This window comes from Rhamphochromis sp. 'chilingali', assembly GCF_963969265.1.
Source record: "Rhamphochromis sp. 'chilingali' genome assembly, chromosome: 2".
Lineage (NCBI taxonomy): Eukaryota > Metazoa > Chordata > Actinopteri > Cichliformes > Cichlidae > Rhamphochromis > Rhamphochromis sp. 'chilingali'.
This window is the reverse complement of record NC_137930.1, coordinates 13,377,528-13,402,483: the sequence shown is the minus strand read 5'-3', so window position 1 is coordinate 13,402,483 and position 24,956 is coordinate 13,377,528. Positions and strand designations below refer to the sequence as shown.

Below are 24,956 nucleotides of genomic sequence, written 5' to 3'. Positions count from 1 at the left end.
TAAGAAGATGTTATGAAAATAAGCTGTTGAGTACAGCAGAATTTTTTTTGTCCATGTGTCACCACCATACCTTGGGAGTTGTGTGAGAGTTTGCTGATACTTTGAAATTCAGAAGCAGTCATCACCACCAGGCTCAGTGTCCAAGTCAGCGTCTTCCACAAAATTTCCATAATTCAGGGAAAGATGTGACATGGGGTAGGGGTAGAGGGTGCTACAAATGGGTTAAAAGGACATAATGGGTCTGATGGCAGACCACAACAAGTCCATGGTGCGCCTCCTTCAATTAAAATGCTCTCACCGTGCTTGAAGGCTCATTCAGGTCTCAGATTTCTCCTGAAGATGAGCACTCCCACATCTCACCAGCCTCTGAATTCATGTCAGCAGCTCATACAAAACACTGTAATCCATCAGACGCAAACAGGAAGCTCTGTATCTTTGTCTTGACCAATCCATCTGCACTGCTGTGGAGAAAATTAAGCAGCGATTACCCAACGATAGCCCACTCTGTTAGTTGATTTATTGGTCGTCAAGTGCTAGATCAATTGGCTACTGACTATTCTAAAACTTTGTACTTATTTAATATCTGCATTTATATGCTTATACTGAGCAACTAACTATAGCAGGCTTGATGGCAAGCTTTGACTCCATCTGTGGTTTGTAATCAATGAATGAAAACGTAAGGCAATGCTGAACACCCCATATTACAGATTTCCACGAGGAGCACTGGTGTCGGTTCCATTTGTGCCAGTACCTCTTTAAATACACGGATGGCCGTTTAATGGCTGATACGCCGTGACAAAAACGTGGCAATACAATACAAATGACGTGTAAAACCCGCGCTGGAACGGACGCATACATGTCAGCTGTGCAAGCTGATATTTCTGCAGATTAGTTTTACTCACTGACGCGCTTGAAAGCAACATGTGCAAACTACAAACTGCAGCACACAAGCGGATCCAGGTGACACAGCGGTGACGATCCGAGGAAGAGACCGGACTCCAAACACGGGTGGTAGCCTTTTTGGAAAGGAGGGCTTTTCGCAAATGTTTCTTCAGCTATAGCGCTCCTGCGGTCCAGACAGACAGACAACGCTACCTACTTGGCCACTCTGACCCAGACAGTTGGCAGCCAGCCCGCATGCATTACACCGGTACCGCAAACGCAACCCTCAAGGAGCGTCTGCAAGTCAAAATAGACCGCAGCTTTTGTTGCTCAGGGGAAGTTTGGTTGGTTTGTTTTCAGCAGCCGGATAGGCAAACTTTTGCAGATGTGGACCTGTAACGCTGCGAACTTACTGTGCGTAAATGCTGCCTAAAGTACGCCTTTTCCACGCAACAACCCCCCCTAAACTCTCTCTCAGCTCTTAGTGGTAAAATAGCTATTTTAACATTTGAAATGTTCACACGAATCATCTCCGATTATTTTAAAGAGAAAAAGTAGAAAAAACATATAGTCTTATTTTCTTGACAGAGTAGATTTGAGCCCATTTACCATGTTCATCTTCATTGTCAGCTCCAATCCGAGTGTGCAGACAGAGCCCAGGACCAAATCACTTCTGCAGCTCTCAAGTTCCGCACACAGACCTCCTTTGCTCTCCTCTTTTCATCTCCTTTTGAACTCTGCCATCCTGTGAAGCCTCACTGAGATTCTCCCCTTCAGCCCAGACACCCGAGCAGCAACAGCAGCGGTGGTATCCCAGCCCAAGACTGTCTCACACACACACACACACACACACACACACACACACACACACACACACACACACACACACACACACACACACACACACACACACAAAAAAAAAGCAGCTTTTCCAAGTTTTGGATTTCCTTCCGCAGAAGGTTTTATATGTTCAGTCTATCTTTATAAAATAAAGTTTGTGTTCATTGTGGTCGCTCTTAAAACCTTAAATATGTTTTTAAAAAAAAAGTTTAGAGAAGCTGTGCATCCATGCAAACACCAGAAAAAGTTGGCTTACAATTCTGGAGCTGCTCCTCCTCACTACTACACTGCAGAGAAACCGGGTATGTCCCAGCTCCGGGACATTTTTTTTTTTTTTGAGGGGGGGGTGACGTCAGTGCAGAGGTGCCTCTCTTCCATCCCATCAGTGTGCGCATGTCCATCACTGAAACAGCGAATTTACAGAGCCGTCTTCAATTTCCACACGTTAAAGTCACCTGTTTTATTAACCAACTCTGTTCCACTGCATTACTTCACAGCTATAACTAGCTGTCACACAAAGCACACAAAATTATCATTAAAGATCAAACGTGTGGAGGACAACCCATTTTAAAGTATTCTGTTCATTATTAACTGAATACTTAATGTTTTCATTATGAACTTCAGGTAAGAGGATACAGAATTATGAATCAAACTTTCAAACAGGAAATGTCGTCCCTGCAATTGTAGAAAAACCAAGCACATGCATATATATTTCCATGTTATTGTACACCAAAACCTCTTTGAAATACTTTTTACTCCAGTAGATTTAGTTTGACACCCCTGTCAGATTATGATATTACATCAAACACTCATGATAATATGATACATTACAGACAGCATATTTTTAGAGGACCAGTGGGGCTCTTTGGCGCAAGAAGCCAAAGTATTCAATTACTTTCTTTAACCCTTGTATGGTGTTCGGGTCTGTGAGACCCGTGTTCAGTTTTTTTCAAAAGAAAAATTAAACAATTAATTATTTTTTCACGTGTAAATGTGTTGTGTCTTTCCACTCACTCCACTTGATTATAACTGATTTATTTATAACATTTTATATAAAAGAAAAACGAGAAGCACATTAATTCATAAATGTGATCTAACAAAGGTAAAGGGAAAAAATTAACCATGTTTGCTGTTCATATGTCTTGTAATTGGGATGAAGTAAACATCTGTTGAGTAATTTAACATAAAATTGTTTGATAGTGTTAATTTGGAAAGCCAAAACTCTAGCGGGTCCACCAGACCCATGAACACTGGCTGAGTAACAAAAATACGAACACCACACAAGGGTTAAGTAAAAAACAAGGAAACTATTAAAAGTCGATTCATTGATAGCCCATAATTCAAAAACAATGAATATGTACACTTTCACATTTCGCATTAACTTTGAACAAAGAATTAATCAAATAAACACGATTCTCTGGCTTTGCCTGTGTTAACCCTGCAGTTTGCTGTGTATTCCTCCTCAGATTACACTCAGCAGTTTGTAAGACATCATAGAATTTAATGTCTGAATCAGAGGATGTGGTCTGTTTGGTATTTTTTTAGGGTCTTCTGTGCAGGTTAATAGTATCCTGTGAGCTTTGTTGTAATTACGACCGCGTCTATCTTTAGCCTGTCGGAAATTGGAAATCATGCCTCTTCCAGAGTTTCAGTTACAGCTGCTCATTATGTACGAGCATGTATCATTACAGTCAGGTCGTCATTACATGCCGTCATTCACAGATGGAGTCGGTGTTATTCTGTTTTTTGGGGAGTAGCGCCATCGTGTGTTGAAAAGACCAAGGCAGGTTGGAAAGTGTAAATGCCGGCGTGGACCTGTCAGGTAGATCACTTCGTGGAATTTAATTGCAAATAATTTATTTTTGTTAAACTATTTATGCACACACTGTTTGACAGTCTGAACCCCCTGATTATGGTACATATTTGTTGCCAGTTGACCAAATTTTTTTGTGGCGTGTACCATCACCGTTTTAAATATATGTACACTCAACAAAAATATAAACGCAACACCTTTGTTACTGCTCCCATTCCCCATGGGATGGACGTAGAGACCTAAAATTCATTCCAGATACACAATATAACCATCCCTCCCAAACAGTGGTCACAAATCAGTCCAAATGTGTGGTAGTGGGCACATCTGCTATATTGAGATAATCCATCCCACCCACCTCACAGGTGTGCCACATCAGGATGCTGATCTGACATCATGAGTAGTGCACAGGTGTACCTCAGACTGCCCACAACAAAAGGCCACCCTGGAATGTGCAGTTTTGTCTACAGCAAAATGCCACAGATGCCACAAGCAATGAGGGAGCGTGCAATTGGCATGCTGACAGCAGGAATGTCAACCAGATCTGTCGCCCGTGCATTGAATGTTCATTTCTCAACCATAAGCCGTCTCCACAGGCGTTTCAGAGAATATGGGAGCACATCCAACCGGCCTCACAACCGCAGACCTCGTGTAACCACACCAGCCCAGGACCTCCACATCCAGCAGGTTCACCTCCAAGATCGTCTGAGACCAGCCACCCAGACAGCTGCTGGAACAATTGGTTTGCACAACCAAACAATTTCTGCACAAACTGTCAGAAACCGTCTCAGGGACGCTCAACTGCATGCCCGTCGTCCTCATCGGGGTCTTGACCTGACTCCAGCTCGTCGCCGTAACAGACTTGTGTGGGCAAATGCTCACATTCGATGGCGTCTGGCACGTTGGAGAGGTGTGCGCTTCACGGATGAATCATGGTTCACATTGTTCAGGGCAGATGGCAGCTGAGAATGTCCCAGTTCTTGCATGGCCAGCATACTCACCGGACATGTCACCCATTGAGCATGTTCGGGATGTGCTTGACCGGCGTATACGACAGCGTGTACCAGTTCCCACGAATATCCAACAACCTCGCACAGCCATTGAAGTGGAGTGGACCAACATTCCACAGGCCACAATTGACAATCTGATAGACTCCATGCGACGATGTGTTGCACTGCATGAGGCAAATGGTGGTCACACCAGATACTGACCGGTTCTGGGTCCCCAGACCCCCAATAGCGCAAAAAACTGCACATTCCAGGGTGGCCTTTTGTTGTGGGCAGTCTGAGGTACACCTGTGCACTACTCATGATGTCAGATCAGCATCCTGATGTGGCACACCTGTGAGGTGGGATGGATTATCTCAATATAGCAGATGTGCCCACTACCACACATTTGGACTGATTTGTGACCACTGTTTGGGAGGGATGGTTATATTGTGTATCTGGAATGAATTTTAGGTCTCTACGTCCATCCCATGGGGAATGGGAGCAGTAACAAAGGTGTTGCGTTTATATTTTTGTTGAGTGTATTTATTAAAGTATTACACATTTGCAGAGAATGCAGTGAGACATGGCCCAGCCATTGTTGTTTTATTTCCACACTTACACTACACTTGTTATAGAGTCAGCTGTTTTTATGTTTTTATTTTTTATTTTAGGAATCTGGTTAAAAACTATATGAGTCCACTTAAAATGTTATAATTTTCTTTGACTTGGCAGTCTTCACAGGGATTTTTCTCCCTGAAGTTTTAAAGCTTGCGCCTATATTTTTCAAGAGAAAAGATGGAAATTATAAAATCAGTTCACCTTGACAGTAAGTTTCCCTTTTCTACTACACTTTATTGTATTGCCAGCTGCCACTTAGATGCACTGGATACTTAGTTAGGTACAGTTCAATTGAACTCTTTTTTAATATTCAGAATTGCCTTAATTCTTCAAGGCACAGATTCAACAAGCTTGTGAGCAATGGAAACATTCCTCAGACCTTTTGCGCCACACTGACATAATATCATCACACAGTTGCTGTAGATTTGTCCATCCATGATTCAAATCTTTGGTTTCACCACATCCAAAAGGTGCTTCATTGGACTGAGGTCTGATGCTTGTGGAGGACATTCAACAACAGTCATTGTCACGGTCAAGAAACCATTTTGAGATGATCTGAGCTTTGTGACATGGTATATTACAGTGTTGGAAGCAGCTGTTGAAAGATGGGTACACTGTGGTCATAAAAGGATGGGCATGGTCAGCAACACTACTCAGGTAGGCTGTGGGGTTAAAACCATCCTTGGTATCAACAAGTCTACTAAGAAAATTTCCCTCACAACTTCACTTCACCACAAGTATGATCTAGTAGAAGTTTGGATGGATCCATGTTTTTACATTGTTTACACCAAATTCTGGCCCAACCGTCCTAATGTACAAATAAAGACTTATCATACCAGGTAACCTTTTTCTAATCTTGCATTGTCTCAGACCATGCAAATTGCAGCCTCAGCCTTATCTTAGCTGACAGGACCTGGTGTGGTCATCTGCTGCAGTAGCCCAACATGTTCAACATGTTGTGTGTTCAGAGATGCCCTTCTGCATACCTTTGTTGTAACAAATGTTTATTTGAATTACTGTTGCCTTCCTATCAGCTTGAAGCAGTCTGGCCACTGCTCCTCTGATTGCTGACATCAGAACGACATTTTCACTCACAGAACTGCAGCTCACTGGATATTTGCACATTTCCGTAACATGCTCCATAAACCCAAGATATGGCTATGAAGAAAACCATACTAGATCAGCAGTTTCTGAGCTAGACCAGCCAGTCTGTCTCAAATTACATGCCACATGCAAAGTCACCTTTAAATCACTTTTCTTTCTGATTCTGACACTTGCTTTGAATTTCTTTTCTCATCATTGGGAGGAAAAAAACAGGAAACAATAACATCAACTTGACCTAATCCAGCATATTTTTTTTATGCTTTATTAGTCATATTTGTATGGTTACACATTTGAAACGACTGGTTATTGAATGGCAAAAGCATATACTCAGAAAGGGTTTGCAATGTGTTTTGTGGGTAGGGCTGAAGGGCTTTTCTTTGGCTTTGCATTTATATTTGATTCTGCTACTTCATCTGTATCTTGTAGTTTATTTCCAGTTTCCAGTTTATTTAATATTGTGTGCATACCTGCCCAGGGACTGCAAGTGAAAATGAGCTAGTAGCTAAATCTGTTGCAAGGCCTCTACTCTTATTTGAGACCAGTGTTTTTGTGGCACACTAAAGCTCAAACAACTAAATCAAGTAAGTTAATTTTTAATATATATAATGCATTATAGAAAAAAACAAAAACAAAAACCCTTGCCACCAGCTTGATAGTCCAATAGTTCAAGATCTACTTTGTTTTGTATATACATACACTGGCTGTGGCACTCAAGCTACTGAATACTATTTGTCACTCTGTCCAAAGATTTATTACACTTATTATAAACCTCATCATTTCCAGCAGTCTGTTAAGGTTAGGCAGCTCTTTCTTTCTAAAAGGTGAGGTAAACACTTTCTATTTTTACTTATTTTATTTTATTTTATAAGGCAACTTTTTAACCCATGTACATGTCTTCGTGTCTCTGGATCTTATCAGACATGCTCAAGTGCTGGCTTTTTGTTCACTTGGAGTCTGGCAAAACATTTTTATCTTCATAGTAATAAAAAGAAAATGTATTGTGTATCTTTACTTACAGCTGTTCTTGTCCTAGGAGATTAATAAGCTTCAAATGTTAATTGATTTCAGCCCTTTTCTAGTTATTTGGGTGTTTCATGAATGTTACCTACTGTCCAATAAAAATGTCATGACCACTACTGACCTTTGCTCAGTGTTGTTAAGTAATGAAAAACATTCTTTTTCTGCATTAATAATCAGTTCCTGCCCACCATAAACTACTACCCTGCCCAGGTTGCACCCTACCTTTCCCCCCCCCCCCCCCATGATAAATGAGATAGGCTTTAGTCACACCACCAATCCCTCATTACCTCGAACTTGAAAAGCATTACCGGAAATGGATGGAAATTAAAATATGGCTAAACACCTGAGAGACCACATCTAAAATAATTTTCTCCACCCTATATTTTTTTTCCCAAATAATCACTTATTTTTGAATGTAGTAACATTGAACAAGAACATTTTAAACATTTATTTCCTGGACAAAATTTAAACTTATCCACAAAAAAGTTGTATCCAAAGCCTGTTGACACAGTCCAAATGTGAGTATGCCATTACTAAGGTTTGTTCACCAACACAGCAAAATCTCCAGTGTTAAATTAACACTAGAGAGTGTCTATATGGGTCCACACCTCTGAGTGTTAAATACAACACTGTTGAGTGTTAAATTAACACTTTTGACAGTGTTATATGTTTAAAAGTAACCTAGTCAGACTGGAATATTTAGTTATTTTCCAGTGTTAGAAAATCAGCACTGCTCAGTGTTAGCCATTGTTAATCTTCAAAACTGACTAGGTTACTTTTAAACATATAATACTGTCAAAAGTGTTAATTTAACACTCAACAGTGTTGTATTTAACACTCAGAGGTGTGGACCCATATAGACATGTCTATAAACACACTCTCTAGTGTTAATTTAACACTGGAGATTTTGCTGTGAAGAGACAGAAAAGCAACTTCCTTAAAAATAGAAAAATAAGCTAATAAAAACAGCTACAATCAGCAAAACTTAAATAATAATAATAATAACAAGTATAGTCTGGTCTTAGCAGTTTATGGGGAAAGAAGGAGGGAGCAAACATGATATGGTAGTGTTTGACTGATTTAAGTCTGTACAGCATTTTATAGAAAGATCTATTTGCATTAGGTTAAAGTAAAAAGCAAGGGACTTCATAGTCATTTAGAGCATTCGTCCCAACCAGAGACTTTGAGTAAACCATTACATGCAGGCCCCTGATCCCAACCGCAAAAAAACTGACAAATAGGAAAAGAGCTTCTTTGAACTTTTTACTGTTGTTTTTTTTCAAACATTTGCTGGAAGCAGCAAGGGGCAGAAGATCATTTTTCCAGAAAAGATCTTACTTTAGCTCAACAAAAGGCCTGTATAAATCATTTTTACTTCTATATAAGTTGATTTGCTTGTAAAAACGTTGTATTTTGTTATACATTAGTTACAGTATTAGCTATCGGTGCTAGTAGGCTGTTAGCTAACAGTGGTTAGCTAGTAATGGTTAGCTAATACTCGAACACTTAGCAATATATTTTCCTTAATATTGTTTATGTATAACAAATTTTTGTTAAATATCAATAAAATATAATTGTAGCGTTATATGAAACAACGAAAAATTCATAAGTACCCCAAGAAATCTGGGCGAATTTAAAGAGGAAATTAGCATTTGCATGGGCGGGGGTGTAAAAGGTCTTCTTTACTAGTATTTAATTACTTTTATTTTTAAAAAGCTTTTTTTTTTAAATAAATAAATAAATAAATAAAAATCTGTCTCTCTTTTAAGTTTTAAACTTTTGGTGTGAGTTTGGCTCCTTTTTTGAGTTGGTCAAACAGTAAGTTAACCTCAACCAAGTTAGCCAAATTAAACAGTTAAATGGACAAGTATAAGATATTCCTCTGCCTCCTAAAAAATTACTCACTAGGGAGAAGTGAACTTCTTCTTCTTCTGGTTCACCCGAAAGACAAAACGCCAAAACACAAACTTAACAATGTGGTGTATGCTGTACAGTGCAGCGAGGAATGCCCAGACCTCTACATTGGAGAGACCAAACAGCCACTTCACAAGCGCATGGCACAACACAGAAGAGCCACCTCCACAGGACAAGACTCAGCAGTCCATCTGCATCTTAAGGATAAAGGACACTCTTTCGAGGATGCCAATGTTCACATTTTGGACAGAGAGGACAGATGGTTTGAAAGAGGAGTGAAAGAAGCCATCTATGTCCACTGTGAGCGACCATCTTTGAACAGAGGCGGGGGTTTACGACACCAACTCTCTGCCATCTATAATCCAGTTTTGAGATCCCTTCCCAGACGCCTTAATGCCCACTCACATCCTGGGCCATCTGACCTCAGGAATTCGCATGATAAGGTGGGGCCAGGTTTCACAATGAACACACCCGAAACTCTGGCTGATTGGGACCCACGCCCAGTTACACACCTTGGCTCAGGCGATTAGAGGATCATCAGGGGGTCCTTTTGTCCCTCTGTGGGGGGTCACTCCTACTAGGTTTATATCTGGGACTCTCCACCATTTGACCTTAGAACTGAAGAAGCTTCTCGGATGAGAGGTGAAACGTCTTCAAGCAACTTAAAGAAGTCCAGACACTTTTCTTTGCAAGCTCCTTTGAGAACTTCTTAGAGGTTTCTGCTGACACCATTTCTGTTTTGCAGTGGGCATAAAATTTGCCTAGTAAATATAATAACATGATTTTAAAAGACAACTAAAACATTTAGGCTCATAGATGCTTATGAATCTACTTAATTCTTGGTGAACTTTTCTGACACTGACATGCATGTATCTGCAATGATGTGTGTTGGAAGCACACACAGGATTTTCTTTGCTTATATGTATGCAGTGCTTTGTGAGGCTGGGAGATGGCAGCATACATTGCATAGATCTCCCTATTTGTTCAGCTAGTATGAGTATTAAAAATAATGCATAGAAGAGTTCTGTTTTGTTTCATTAGATTTTTTCCACCATTAACAGCCGTAACAATGATAATAAACAGACTAAACAGTAATATTACTGACTGCATATACAATATAAGTACTGTAAAAGAAAATACAACAATATTCCTTTAAATCCTTTACACAGACTTATACTTTCTAAATTGAAAACAAATACGTGGCAACTGTGTAGCCTAATTTAAGAGTAGCTCTGGAGATTTTCCTTTTTCCTTCTGTCTATTTGAGAAACAAAAGTGTATGTTATGAATACAACAAACCTCCCTCTAAAAATATATATATATCACAGTCTCTTGACTGAAAGCCGAAAACCTCTTTGGTGGGAGCCAACATATTTTTTACATGCAAGAAAATTACAAATGTTTTCATTATTGGCTTTTGAAACCTGAAAAGAAAAAAATATGGCTGCTAAACAAAAGAACAATGAAAGTATAAAGTAGCATATGGTTTTAATACTCTGGAAGAGTACAAATATAATTCTACAGAATTGTACCAAAGCAAAGTACAGGAAATAGGCACTACTATATGTTGTTTACTCTTTAGTTGGTGGTAACGATATAATTGAGCTTAACAACACTGATATGATGTATTGTTAACACAGAAACAAGGTCAGGTGAGATAAGTCTTTATTCCGTGCACTAAATATCTTCATGCTTACAGTAACTGTTATCCGGCCAAAGATATGGCTACTCGTTAAAAGGCTACTGGAGAAAAGATGATAAAAATAAAGCCCTTAAAACATATTTTCATTCACAAATTATTCAAAAGATAATATTAATAATACAGTTTCAGAGCCTGTAAATATATTGTTCTGAATGATTTTTTATTACATGAAATTTTCTAAATGTTCATCCTGAAATTAAAAAAAAGCAAACTATAAAAAAAGATTACATTTTAAATTTATTATATGATCCACGTGGGACATCCCACTTGTCTATGACTTTGACTTAACCACGCAGTGCAGTTAAGTTTTATTACCATAACCGGACATAAAGATATAGGGCTGATTTGTGGCTGTTGTTATCTCGTCACAGCAGCAAAGGTGATTGAGTCACCTGCTCTTATATGTTATAAAGGCTCAAGCTGCTTCATGGTCTGGACAATCCTTCTTGGTCAGAATCCTTCAACTGTCCAACCAGCTGGTAAGATTAATCTCCTTAAAACAAATCCATGAGGAATGAAAAAAGTAACTAGAAAAATTTGCATTTCCTGCAAAAATGCAGTGTGAATGCTGTGTAGCTAAAATATTCAGCTGGAGAAGCTAAAGTCAATATTAGAAAATTTGCTGAATTGTAATAACTTAGCAGAAACTAATTTAGCAAAAATATTGGAAGAGCAAAACTGCCAGCTGAAAACAGCTGAACAAGCTGAAGTTATGTCAAAACTACTTGTTGTCCAAGTGTGAAAAATTGGCAGAAAATTTAGAAAAGCAAGAAAGAACAGCCTGTAGACAAACTAAAGCAGCACAAAACTAAGGTAAAAAGTGCATACCTAACAATTTTTACAAATTTGGACACACACTCACACAGCATGGAGTGAACAGCGATTGTGAGAGCGTGGCCTCTGTGTTTCTGCAGCAGTCACAGTCTGTGCCTTCTGTACAGTCATTGGGCTAAATCTGTTCAGTTTTAATCTACCATCAGAGGCAGCCTGTGTATGCTTTCTCAGGCTATTTAATTTTGATCAGAACAGAGAAGGGACTCTGAGTGTTGACAGTGTATAATTAAAAAATGAATTATTAAAGATATATGACCTGTGAAGTACGGCAACTAAATAGCTGAGAAAGGAAAACTGCCTTGACTTGCTCTCAAACATTTTGTAACTCAGAAGCCATGTTACAAAACGTATGACGCCTTTTGTATGGCCTGCTTTAACAACGTGCTAACCCGATGCTTCTGTCTGTAGGCTTCTGTCACATTTTCTGAATCCAAATACAAAATCCATTGTTTTGATATATAATATGTGTGGGAAGACTGAAAATCGAGCCAGTAAGAAGAATCTGTTCAGACCAGGTGGGCAATCGTGGCTCAAGAGTTGGCAGTTCGTCTTGTAATCGGAAGGTTGCTAGTTCGAGCCCCGGCTTGGACAGTCTCGGTCGTTGTGTCCTTGGGCAAGACACTTCACCCGTTGCCTACTGGTGGTGGTCAGAGGGCCCGGTGGCGCCAGTGTCTTGTAGCTACAATGTAGCTACAATTGTAGTAGCTACATTCGGCAGCTGTGGCTACAACTGTAGCTTGCCTCCACCAGTGTGTGAATGTGTGTGTGGATGGGTGGATGACTGGGTGTGTAAAGCGCTTTGGGGTCCCTAGGAGTTACTAATAAAAGCGCTGTACAACTACAGGCCATTTACCATTTACAATGTAGCTTGCCATCACCAGTGTGTGAATGGGTGGATGACTGAATGTAGCGCTTTGGGGTCCTTAGGGACTAAGTAAAGCGCTATACAAATACAGGCCATTTACATGAGGAACAGATTCAAAAGGCTAGAGTGGTACACTGTAGCTTAATTGCATAGCAGCACATGTATTTTCTAAAAGAATCATCATAATGCGATAAAAGTTAAACAGGGATTTTATCAAAATGGTCAAGATGAAAAAGCTAAATTATAGTAATATCCCAATAATTTGAGAGCATTTTATAGTTTGAATGCTGTTTGAAGTATGTGTATGTGAAGTATGTGGAAGTAGTAAAGCCAAAACATATATGGAAGCACCGAGAATAATAAAGAGAAATATGAACCAGTAGGAACACTACTGTGTAGTGTTCCTCTTCCTCACATACAATATTCAAACAATAACTATAACCCCTTTTCATCCCACAGAAAGAAGATTTTAACGTGATCATGGCTGTGGTCAACCAACCAGGCAAATATGAAACTTCTGAATTCCAGACAGGCGTGTTAGATTGCTGTGATGACATTGGAATTTGTGAGTAACCTTCTTTACTGGTTCTGTAGCTCAAAATATGCACAAAGTTGAGACAGCATTTGCAGCAAGATATAATTGGATACACTTTTTTTTCAAACCTAAGAAAAGAACAGTTAAAGCAGGTTTTCTTTCTGTTCATACTGGCCTTTGTAATGCTCCATCTACATGTTCGTGTGGTGGAAACAAACCCTCAGTCCTTATTTTAAGTAAATATATTATGTTCAAATGTCTATCTGAATGTATGAATGTAGGTTTCAGGGCTGTTAAGGAACTGACAAGAAATGGATACCAAACCACTGAAACTTGGTGAAACTTGAATGCATTTTCTCATGTAAAATAAGGACTGTGGATCTTTTTCCCTTATCAGTTATATTAAAAATTAACTGGGAATGGATATTTTAATGGAATGTATGAAGAGCGGCTATACTTATAATAATAACAATAACAATAACAATAATAATGGATTTAAGTTGTAAGTGCTTCCTTTAACACACTTTCTCCCTGCCTTAGGCTGCTTTGGCTATTGGTGCTACTGCTGCCTCGGCTGTACCATTGCCAGTGACATGGGCGAGTGTTGCCTGTGTGGTCTGGGCATGCCCATCCGTAGCGTCTACAGGACCAAATACAACATCAAGGTAAGTTTTCAGTGGACAACAGGAACAGTAGCCAAGCTTTCTGCAGGATTCGCCAATTTAAGTCTATTTGAGGCCTTTTTAGAACCAAAGAAGTGGTCTTTTAGTTACCTGTTTCACTGTGAGTGAAAACAGCCTATTTCCTGCTGTATGTAACTAATAATTAAGTTGTTACCATCATGTTGTAAGTCAAATATGTTCCTCCTATATTATAAAAAGAGAAAAACTGAAAATGCTGTCAGAGTCAAATTACTAAATGTCTGAAAATGATCATGTTAAAAGTACAAGTACTTTTAACATGTTACCCAAGATTAATCAAAATATATTCGAAGATTAAGAGAAACAAAGGTTAAAAACAATAATGTGGTTCTGTCCAATTATGTTTTTTTTTCCTTCCCTGTTTAAGCCATAGTATTGCAACGTAGATTCATTTAGGTCATGGATGTCAAACTCACTGTACATTGTGGGCCACAGACAGCTCACATTTATCTTAATACTGTAATAGAAAATGTCCTGATTAAAAAACAACAACACTGGAATAAGCACAGAAATTTCTAGTAGCGCATAGCAGTGAAAATAGGATGTTTAGGGTTAACTCTAACCCTTTGGTGTTGTATAAATTGCCATGTGGGAGATCTTTATTAGCAGGAAAAGTTATGAAAACACAGTTAAAAGTCCAAAAATTTTGCCAGATTGGAGTCTTTGCTGTTTCAATTTTGGCCCCTGGGTCTTGAGTTTGATGCTTCTGATATAGGCTCTGAAGCAGGAATGTCATATAATTTAGTGCATTGATCAATTTTCCATTGCTTGTATACTTATTCAACTTTCTGCTTGATGCAAACACAGCATGATAGCATGTGTACACTTACATTTTGATCAAGTCTGTAATCCAACCCTGGTTTTTCATATAAATAAATTCTGGTCGTGTCATTAGCCTAATTCCCTTCCCTTCACTGAGGTTGAGGCTGCACCTTCTAAGAGTTACTGCGTGTGTTTCCAGGGCTCCATGTGTAACGATTTTATGATGGCCATGTGCTGCCCCGTCTGCACCACCTGCCAGCTGAAGAGAGATATCAACCGGCGCAAGGAGCAGGGCATTTTCTGAAAGAGTAACAGTCTTGTAAACTCTCTAAAATGTATTTTACAAAATATTAATGGCATTGATGTTCTGATGGAAAAGCTACTGTTATCTCTATATACTCCAGATAAAGTGCTGGTGAAGCATTAACCCATCCCTTTCCAATAAAAATGTTAAATACTTTGAAAAGTATGGTGCACACCTCAGTGCTGTTTGTTGTAAAATGATTACCCTCCTGTGTATCAGCTGCCCTAGTCACAGGGAAAATCACATGAACCTCTTCTAGTCAGTTAATCATTAGTCAGCTGCAGCACAGCATTTCTTTTATCACTACTGTTCCTTCAGAATTTGTACTGTTTTAATGAAATTGTTTACATTTTGAACAGTGCTGTTTTGTTTTCTTTTTTCCATCTATTTGCATGAATGTATTTGTACACTTCATATCCAGTTTCATTTCTATTCGATTAAGTCTGCTGTTAGTGGAGCCTGTTCCAGACAACAAGTTCAACAAAGCAGAAAGACAATGAATCACGAATCAAACAGTTAAGACTTGTTATACTAGCTGTATCTGGTTAAGCAGATCTTGATCATTTAGAAAGATGTCAAACAAAATGTTGCTGTTTCAAGTAATTTCCGTCATATATTCACTCAAATATTCACATACATTCATAGTAAAGCAGAAGTACATGTATTCAAGTACACCCCATAATTCAGTAGCTAATAGAAACACTTTTAACAGCAGTAACTTGAATTCTGTGTTCAGTGTGTTCAGTGTTGCTTCACTTCATTGAGCGTTGCTCTCTTAAGGTTCTACCACAGCTGCTATTTTAATTAGGTTGAGATGTGAACTTTCATTGGCACATTGCAACACATTGCATTTTTTGTTTTAGGCACTGTGTTGTAGATTCACTGCTGTGCTTGGAATCATTGTAGTGTTACGTGTTACATGACCTAACTTCATCCAAGCTTTAGCTGTTGGACAGATGGCCTCACATTTGATTCTAGAATATGTTTGCATTTAAGAGTTCATGATCAGATTACTGATTGCAAGGTTCCCGGGTCCTTTGGCTGTAAAACAAGCCCAAATCATCATCATCATCTCTCCACCACTGTGCTTGACAGTTGGTTTGAAGTGTTTGTGCTGATATGCTGTGTTTGGTTTTTACCAAACATGGTGCTATGCGTTATGGTCAAACATTTCTACTTTTTTCTCCTCTGTCCAAAAAACATTGTTCAAGAAGTCAGCAAGTAATTTTGCAGTCATGTTCTTTTTAGATGGAAGAGTCTTTCTCCTGACAACACTCCCAAACACGTCATATGTATTCAGTCTTTTTGTTTAATAGTACTGTCATGAACTTTAGCATTCAATGTGCCTATGGAGACCGAGATATAGAATACACACAAAGAATACACACCTTAATGTACCAAACCAGCAAGCTTCTGCTTTTATACAGGTGGTCAAACTGAGTGATGATCAGTTTATCAGATACATTTGTTAAGCAGAACCTGGCTGCTACTTACCCTATGAAAACAGTGAGAGTGCACTAAGGTTTTCACCACACACTGCTTCTGCATTTTAGAAGAAGAAAATAACTGGATGGACTCTGTTTTATCAGGACTGTTTGAGATCAGACTCTTTGACATCATCCCATACCAAAGGAAATCATAATTAATATCCCCAATCATAATGAATAATGAAATAAGACCTTTCTTTACAGTATTTTCAAACCTGTTGTAAATTTTGTTTCTTGTGGCTCAGACCTAGGACAGTTTCCACAAAAAATTTAAATATTATACTAACACAACAATGTCTACAATATTTGATCTGCTTTATGAAGTTTATAAAAGGTGAAACTAGCAATTTTCTAGGGGGTAAAATCCCTATAGAAAATGACTTATTTTGTCTATGATGTCAGTAATCTGCAAAGTGATATTTTTTTAACGGCACTGTGTCGGGGGGAAAAAAACAATAAAGCAGAGTAAGCTTTAGGACAGGCCTACCATATGGGTGTACAGTATCATCTGACTCTTTGTAATGGCTAGATTTAAAAACCAAGACTTGTGCTTTAAAAATACGACTTCCCAAAGTCGATTTATCGTCAGTAGCATCTTGAAAATATGTCTGAAGGTTCTCAGTCGTCCAGGTCAACGTAGTCTAAGGAGCTAGGAAAGAAAAGTGTCTGGACTTCTTTAGGTTTCTTGAAGATGTTTCACTTCTCATCTGAGAAGCTTCTTCAGTTCTAAGAGCAATAGGTTAGGAGTCCCAGATTTTAAACCCTAAGAGGGTCAGGGACCCCCTATTGATCCCTACCTAATCACACGAGCCAAGGTTTGAAAACGGGTGTAGGTCACGATCACCCAGGGTTTTGGGTTAACCTATTGTGAAATCTAGCCCCACCCTATCGTGTAATTTACTGAGGTCAAATGGCCCAAGATGCGAGTGGGCGTTAATGGATCTCAAAACTGGATTATAGATGGCAGACGGTCGGTGTCGTAAGCCACCGCCTCTGTTCACCACCTTTGTCATTCTTTCCAGAATGCAAATGTTCACATTTTAGAAAGAGAGGACAGATGGCGTCAAAGAGGAGTGAAAGAAGCCATCTATGTCCACTGTGAACGACCATCTTTGAACAGAGGCGGTGGCCCCATGCTGCTTGGGGCCAGCATGAGTACACTACCGCATTTCTCCCACAAGCTGGATTTATATCTCCTCCTGTTGAACCAGCGATCTTTCAAATGTGGTAACCACTATACCACTGAATCTCCATAAAACATTTTTGTCTCAAAAACTGTCTGTATCATTCAGTATAGCGATATCCACTCCTAAACTTTTGTTAAAATGCTTCCAGAACATGTATCCTGAGTAGAAAATTGGTACAGATGCTGAAAAGTGAACTCAAATAGCATTTCATCAATTTGGTCTTCATATTTAAACTGTCAATGACAAAAAGGAAAATCCACTGAGGCAGACAGCGACCTTGAATCAAACGATGATCCTGAGCAGTTTCTTTCAGCTCCAAGTTTAATACTCTGTTGAAATTCATTCAGTGTGGGCCAAGTGATAAATCAAGAAGTACTTGACAGATATAGCTGTATTATCAAGATAAAAACAGAATGCGTTTGTTGTGCGCATCTTATTTTTGACCCTATAACATGTCAACAACCTGAATATAATATCCAAATTTTTAACATGTAAACAACATGAAATTACACCTGAATGTACAGTACAGCCCTATAAATACATGGATGCCACATCTCAAACAAGTCATGCTGGTACCAGAAGGATCTCCACAGTGCTTTTACTACTTAAACTGCAGGTGTTTTTTAATGTCTTTTTGGGGAGAAGCAAGACAAAACTTTCAGGGTGGGCTGACGGATCCTATTAGGAATACTACTGGGTCATCTGGGTTTCCATAGCCTGAGCGGCCCACTCTGGAGCAGCCTGACGGATCTTCTCTAGCAGGTTGTTGACTTGGAAACATAAAGACTGGATCTGTTTATCCCAGGTAGGAAGGGGTTCACGGGCTGCCAGAGACAGAAGAAAAAAATTAGAAGGTGCATTTTCCTTTCAAAACAAAGACTATTTGCATGTGAACCATGGTGAAAACCACAATACGTGTTCCCCTTTGGCCACAGGCCAACTATCTTTTTGTTAGTGCCACTGTCACAAACCCCTACAGAGAATACAATAGAATAGAATAATCCTTTAATTGTCCAAAAAGGGGAAATTTGGTTGTAAAAGCAGCAGAATAAAAGCACATATTCAAACCGAACAGGACACAGAACAGAAACACACAAAATTTTTACAGAAAAAAATATTTACATCATGGACAATAGTTACAAAAACAGAGTACTGTACAGTTATTAAGATTAAAGTATAGGTTTTTTATATATAAACTGAGAAAAGTAATGTGCAAGTTATAACAGTTGTTTGGTCGATTAGTGCAAATTACAGCACTGATGTAAATATCTATGTTTGTTGGGAGCAGTTTTGATTGTACAGTCTGACAGCTGCAGGGAGGAAGGACCTGCGGAAACGCTCCTTCATCCATCTAGGATCCAGCAGTCTGCCACTGAAGGAGCTCTGCAGTTCAGCAACACTTACATGCATGGGGTGGGAGACTCCATCAGAGATGTTATTTTGGCTAGAGTCCTTCTGTCTCCCACCAACCTCATCCAACCTCTTCCTCTCAGCTGCCGTTAAACTGCTATTCCAACATACAACATATCATGGCAGTGTCTCACTACCATCTTGTAAAGATTCATTCCTCACACCCATCAGCCTACACTCTCTTCGGCACTGTCCATTGCTCTGAATAATTGACCCAAGGTATTTAAACTCATCCATCTTCACTATCTGAACCCATCTGTAACTCCCACTCCTACTACCTCACCACTGTCTCGCTGTCCCCACACATGTCTAGCATCACCCTCATGTACTGCTCTGCCACTCCTGAGTTCCTTATACCACTGTTCCTCCCTTGAATCCCGTCACAGACTTTTCTAGAGCCACACAAATACAGTGCAACTCGTTCTCTATACTTCTCAATCAACACTGTCAAAGCTTCTATAATGCCATTTCTGAACATGAAGCAATACTGCTGCTCACTGATCGTCACCCCACTCCTTAACCTTGCTTCAGAAACTCTTTCCCATAGCTTCATGATATGGCTCTTTAACTTTATGTCTCTATGGTTGCTACACCTCTGCACATTATCCTTGTTCTTAAAATGTGTCTGTGTATTTAATGTTAGTGAGCTCAATTTTAACCACTCCCACTGTGTGCCCTTAGGTTTAGACTAGCCAACTAATCTGTGTTTTATTCCTCCTGTTTAAATAAGTAGTAATTAATTCACCAGAAACATACTTAAAGTGTTTTACTTACCTTTACTTAAAACGTACACTAATTTCTGTCCACTTATGTGCGCAGTTTATTATATCCAAGTCATTTATTGTTTGTGAATACAGATAACAGTGATTCAGTTCATTTTGGCTAGAGTTAGAATCTCTTCCTCTCTAACCCATTGTGTCTGCACAGAGCTGTGGGGCAGCGACCTAAACCAGTGTTCTTATTCTGTAAATGCTGCAAAATAATGTCACAGGGATTAATGTAGCTAGTGCTACATTAATTAAGTGCACCATCCTCCTGCCACAGCAACACCTTTTCCGGCCACAGCTCTCCACAATAAGCAATGTTAGACAGTTGGCACATAGCAAAAAGAACAAAACAAAAAACAACAAACTGATTGCTTCCACTTCTTCCTCTGATGTTGGGCAGTACATTGACTCACCATACCATCCTGAGGTAGATATTGGTATTACATGAAAGCCTGCTCTACTGTGGCTAAGGATTAGCTTTCAATTGTAAAAAACACACAGACTGACACAAATTGTTCTGGAATAATTTTACAGCAATTTTATCCATATCTTCTGTTTATAAAATCTGCTAATCTGTAATTTTTTATTTACAATGAATAAACAATGAGTTAATATATAAATAATTATACATTTCAACTTTAAATTACTTTTATCAAGTGTTTTGGTTCCTAAAAATCTCATGGTCAAATCCTTATACCTATATAAACCTATATAAAATTTGTAAAACATACAAATAAACAATTTCATCACTTACTTTCAAAATGTACAATGCCATCAATCTGGTCAATGAAACCATTCATACGTCCCTCAGTGATCATCTGAGAAGCAATCTTTTCAGCCTACAGATACAAAGAAGAAACTAGAGTTTGTGTGTACCACTATGGAAAACAGGAACTTATTATCAACAGTAGTTCTATAACTTCCCAATGAAGCATAAAACTAAAACTGTGGCTCTTATACAAGTTTAGCATTAATCCAATTCATAGCTCACCTTTGCAGGGGGGATTTCCAGCAATGCTCCTAGCTCTTCAAAAGTGATGTTGTTGTAGAGTTTACTGGCAGATAGGAGGTTGTGTTCAATCACAGCTCTGTCAAGGATGCTGGAGCCTGAAACAGATCAAAGTTAAGAAAGTATAGGTGTTGTGTTGCAACACCTAAGTGTAGAGTGCCCCTCAAGCACCAGCATAAATGGTTACAGCCCTGTGCTGACCTCAGTTATCATGAGCAATGACCAAGTCAACTATAGCATTGGCATTATAGCTGCAGTTAAGAGTGTGTCTAGAAATATGTTTCACAGTACGAAGGGAGCACAAAACCAGAAAGAATATCAGCTGGTTCACCAGCTGATTCAATGAGGGTGGAGAAAATAAGGATTTCTCTCACTGTGTAAAACCCAGTATCTCAGCTTACCATCTGCTGTGGTGGCTTTCTGGTGAGGCATCAGCATGGCAGCAAACTCCTGTAGTTGGTTACCTCTAATGATGCGGTCCAGGTACATCTTCTCCAGGATACCATAAGCAGCCAGCTGCTGACAGCGCTCATCCTTAAAGAGAGTAGCCAACATACGGGAACGTTGCTGTCCTAAAAAATATTGCACCATTTTTGGTTAAGAGTGTGAAAACCGCAAATCAGTAGTATGCCTTTATATGTTTTCCATTAGTTCTCATTACATTATTTCTGAAAATGTAACACCTGCTTATACCTGCAGAGGCCAATATAGTGCAGTTCAGAGCATGCTTCAGTGCCTCCAGGCGTTCACTTTCATGAACAATTGACTTATAAGACAGCTCGTTGTATCTTTGTGCAGCTTCAATAAACTTCCTTCTGAAGTCTAGTACTCTGGCATAGCACACCTAATGAGAGCAGCAGAAGCACTTATCCACACAGCTTCACTGAAACAACAGATAAGACTATGTAACTATGAAATCACTAAGAGATCATGTACCTTATAGTGTATCTGTAGCTGTTCATTAGAGGACTCATTCTGAAGCAATGAGGCTCTGTTGATGTAGGCCTCTGCCTGAACCGGATCATCATCTTCTAAGTAAAGTCGGGCAATTTTCAGATATGTATCCAACTTATAGTCAACATTATATTGCCTGAAGGGGATATTTTAAAAAACAAACAAAAGAAACAGGGATTTAAAGACACAATTACCATCAAGACTTGCGTGTGACAATGGTTTACTTACTTCTGTCCTGTTTCGAGGGGAATGCCAACTAAAACTTGGGCAGCATTTCTCCAGTCTCCCTCCTTTTCATAAATGGTCGCTAAGTGCTGTCTGATTGAGGCTACCTAAGGCGATGGAGGAACATTACTCAGTTAAGCGCTGCAGTGACAATACTCAAGCTTAACTGCCTGAATGGTTACCTCCATTTACACTGCGTCAGAGAGCTGGAGCAAATTTACCTGTTCCTCGAAGGAAATGACCCTCGGCTGGATCTTTTCCAAGGTGAAGTGATACACTGCTTTTGCTGTGGCGTCAGGCAGGTTGGGCAGATGTGTGCAGAAATCAGTGAGCAGCTGTCTTGAAATGACGAGACTGACATTTTCATTGACCACTGCAAGAATGTAAAATATAATAGTAAGACATGCTCCTGAAAAATGAACCAAGGACGTAGAATAAGCAGATATTACAGAAGAATACAGGCACACCATACTTGCTTCTACAAAGGCCTTCAAGGATTCCAGTTGATCAGCATCTGTAAACTGAATGGCCTTTTCCAGAATTTGTCGATATCTGCAAAAGATTTCACCGGTCAGAAACCTTCCAACTTTGCTGGTAAGTTTAAAATGTTTACATAGAAAACCGAAGGATTAAAACTTAAATATGAAACACAAATACATTTTAGCTTATTGGATGAAACCCAGTGTTTTCCCACAGATTAACTTTACTTGGGCAAGGTATATTAATGGCTGCCCATGTGATGCTACAATGAGCTCACTAAGGCTACAGAGCAGAACAAGGCCCGCTGACACCCAAATAATCTCCAGGATGACATAACTAAAAGTCATTTGCAGTATAAGAGACTCACTGATGAAGCAGCCAATAATATTTATATTCATCAATTATTTATTGTTAAAGCACATCTAAAACCCTCCCTCACCAGAAACAGATTGTAAATCTGTGGGAGAAATTACATAATCCCATGTATACTGTATTCCCTTATGATATAACAAACATCATATATTATTATGAATTAAAAAAATAGTTTAAAAAAAAACCCCCTGACTGCTTGGTTGTAAAAGACTGAACAGTCATTTGTCAACTGCACCATCTAACAGATGTTGTGTCACAACCTATAAGAGTCTACAATTAATATTTAATATTGTAGAACACTATGACAGAACATCACAGACACTATGATGACACTGTGACACAACTAAAATGTTGTAAATAAATAACAAAATGTACAAACTGAGAAGTATGGACTTATTCTGTGAGAGGAAATTTTGAATTTATTATTTTGAAATGAGTACCAAAAAAAGTACCAAAATTGAGGGAAAAGTACCCAATCCATTCAGTAAATATCATTTCATAAATAAATCTGTAATCAACATGTCACTAAAGTGCTGTGAACATAACAGAACTATGCACACACCAGTTCACATATAATTACAGCAATCAGTCTGTGGTCCCTTACTTAAGAGAAGTTGATGCATTTGATTGTGACTTCTGTGAAAAACAAGTGTATTTAAGCTTGAGTGAATTAAACCTCCCTTTATTAAACAGGTATTTAAATATTTTCACTTTAATTAACTATCAGCATATACTGTGGATACAGTAAACAATTTCTTCTTATACAAACACGTATATAACAGGACCTAAAAGATTTTTAAATAGATTTATCACCTTTTGGACAATGCTGACGAAAACTGAAATTGCAAAAGTAGACTTTACAGTACAGTTGTACTTAATAAAATGCACAGGTGTTCCTAATAAAATGGTTGTTTATAGGATGGTAAGAACGTACGCAAAGGGTGTCCTGGCAGTTTTCTAGTCAAGTATCACTTTGTTCAAACTGTATTAAAGCTATGTTGTGCTCTGCACCAAATATGTAGCTAAAGAGCAGCAAGTTAGCTAGTTAGCTTTGGTGATAAAATATACAGTTCTCATAATTATTTTACCAACAATTAATGTGGGTAGTCACTCCTTTTATGTTCCTTGCACTTTGGATAAAACCTAAAAGCAAACATTGACAGACTGATTGCATTTCTATCTGAATGTTTGGCTAATGCAGCTAACATTAGCTTAGCTTTGTGCAGACCAGCTGCTAGCTAGCAGTTTCTGTTGCAGTTTTTAACGAGTGATGTTCTCCGTAACTAACGTTACATACTTGGCAGCAAGATCTTTATGAGATCCACTTGAGTTCATCAGTTGTGTAAGCTCCTGCCTCACTTCGGTCGCCATTGTAGCCTGCGTCGAAGTGTCAACACCGGTTTCATCTGCCGAGACAGGGGAGAGCCTTCCGTCTGCAGTCAGAGCGCAGAGCTCGGCCAGGAAGTGACGCAGCCAGCGATGGGAGCGGAAGAGGGAAAAGAATGATTATAATTATTTTAGGCCAGGCTTAAATGTTGAACTATTGTATTGTTTTAATTTTATGTATTAATATATGTTTTTAAACAAAACTTGGTGAGTATTATAAACTATCCATCCCTTTCCTGAAAACAATCATAGCTACATTTGGTTGCATTTTTTTCTGCTAATTTTGTAATTAACCTAAAAAAGGGTCAATCTATTGTTAACACTAGTATCATCTGAAATATGAAGAGCTTTCTTGTTTTTGCGCAATAAAATATCCTGTCTCACAGACATGCTGAACAACTAGATTCTGTATTTAATGCATCTAGGCTGGGCTGTTGTAAAGCATTATTATCAGGTTGTTCTAAAAGCTCCCCGAAAAGCCTTCAATTGATACAGAATGCTACAGTAACAGTAGTGACGGGGACTAGAAAGGCCTTTTCTCCTTCACTGGCTTCCTGTTAAATCCAGAATCCCATTTAAATTCTACACCTCACATACAAGGTATTGAATAATCAAGCCCTATCTTATCTTAAAGACCTCATAATACCATATCACCGTAACAAAGAATTTCTCGCACGAGTTGCTGGCTTACTTGTGTTTCCTAGAGCATTTATAAGTAAAATGGAAAGCAGAGCCTTCAGCTTTCAGGCCCCTCTTCTGAGAAACCAGCTACCAGATTGCATTCAGGAGACAGACACCC

The 24,956-nt window shown here is 38.9% G+C and overlaps 3 protein-coding genes across 6 annotated transcripts in view; 1 reads left to right on the top strand and 2 right to left on the bottom strand.

Moving 5' to 3' along the window:
- The window catches only part of adamts6 (ADAM metallopeptidase with thrombospondin type 1 motif, 6), a 78,518-nt gene extending 76,490 nt beyond the window's left edge, over positions 1-2,028 (bottom strand). The window contains exons 1-3 of one of the 4 annotated variants that reach the window (XM_080872175.1): positions 1,492-2,028; positions 299-461; positions 71-211 (exon numbers count right to left, since the gene is read on the bottom strand). In XM_080872175.1, the coding sequence (XP_080728301.1) occupies positions 71-170 (100 nt within the window). In that variant the 5' untranslated portion in view covers positions 171-211; positions 299-461; positions 1,492-2,028. Of the gene's footprint in view, positions 1-70; positions 462-902; positions 1,292-1,491 lie in introns of those variants that run through there. The other 3 variants (XM_080872178.1, XM_080872177.1, XM_080872176.1) reach the window with 3 other exon arrangements.
- Positions 2,029-13,040: 11,012 nt separating this feature from the next.
- plac8.2 (placenta associated 8, tandem duplicate 2) lies at positions 13,041-15,158 on the top strand. The gene is made up of 3 exons (XM_080875561.1): positions 13,041-13,143; positions 13,654-13,778; positions 14,776-15,158. Exons 1-3 carry the CDS (start codon positions 13,059-13,061, stop codon positions 14,878-14,880), a joined length of 315 nt encoding a protein of 104 aa, XP_080731687.1. The 5' UTR covers positions 13,041-13,058; the 3' UTR covers positions 14,881-15,158.
- Positions 15,159-17,857: 2,699 nt separating this feature from the next.
- Positions 17,858-24,229, bottom strand: cops4 (COP9 constitutive photomorphogenic homolog subunit 4 (Arabidopsis)). Its single transcript, XM_080875154.1, has 10 exons — positions 24,069-24,229; positions 22,392-22,471; positions 22,141-22,292; positions 21,923-22,026; positions 21,677-21,830; positions 21,434-21,584; positions 21,142-21,312; positions 20,723-20,838; positions 20,486-20,570; positions 17,858-18,378 (listed from the first exon to the last, which is right to left on the bottom strand). The coding sequence occupies exons 1-10, from the start codon at positions 24,140-24,142 to the stop codon at positions 18,245-18,247; spliced, it is 1,221 nt and encodes a 406-aa protein (XP_080731280.1). The 5' UTR covers positions 24,143-24,229; the 3' UTR covers positions 17,858-18,244.
- Positions 24,230-24,956: the final 727 nt, after the last annotated feature.

Excerpts from the sequence above, each read along its gene's own strand:
- plac8.2 (XM_080875561.1), top strand. The coding sequence starts at position 13,059 with ATGGCTGTGGTCAACCAACCAGGCAAATATGAAACTTCTGAATTCCAG. Across the intron at positions 13,144-13,653 it reads CTGTGATGACATTGGAATTT|GCTGCTTTGGCTATTGGTGC; the intron begins GTGAGTAACCTT and ends TCCCTGCCTTAG. Across the intron at positions 13,779-14,775 it reads GGACCAAATACAACATCAAG|GGCTCCATGTGTAACGATTT; the intron begins GTAAGTTTTCAG and ends GTGTGTTTCCAG.
- cops4 (XM_080875154.1), bottom strand. The coding sequence starts at position 24,142 with ATGGCGACCGAAGTGAGGCAGGAGCTTACACAACTGATGAACTCAAGT. Across the intron at positions 22,027-22,140 it reads TCATTTCCTTCGAGGAACAG|GTAGCCTCAATCAGACAGCA; the intron begins GTAAATTTGCTC and ends CCATCGCCTTAG. Across the intron at positions 18,379-20,485 it reads TGGCATTGTACATTTTGAAA|CCCGTGAACCCCTTCCTACC; the intron begins GTAAGTGATGAA and ends TGTCTCTGGCAG.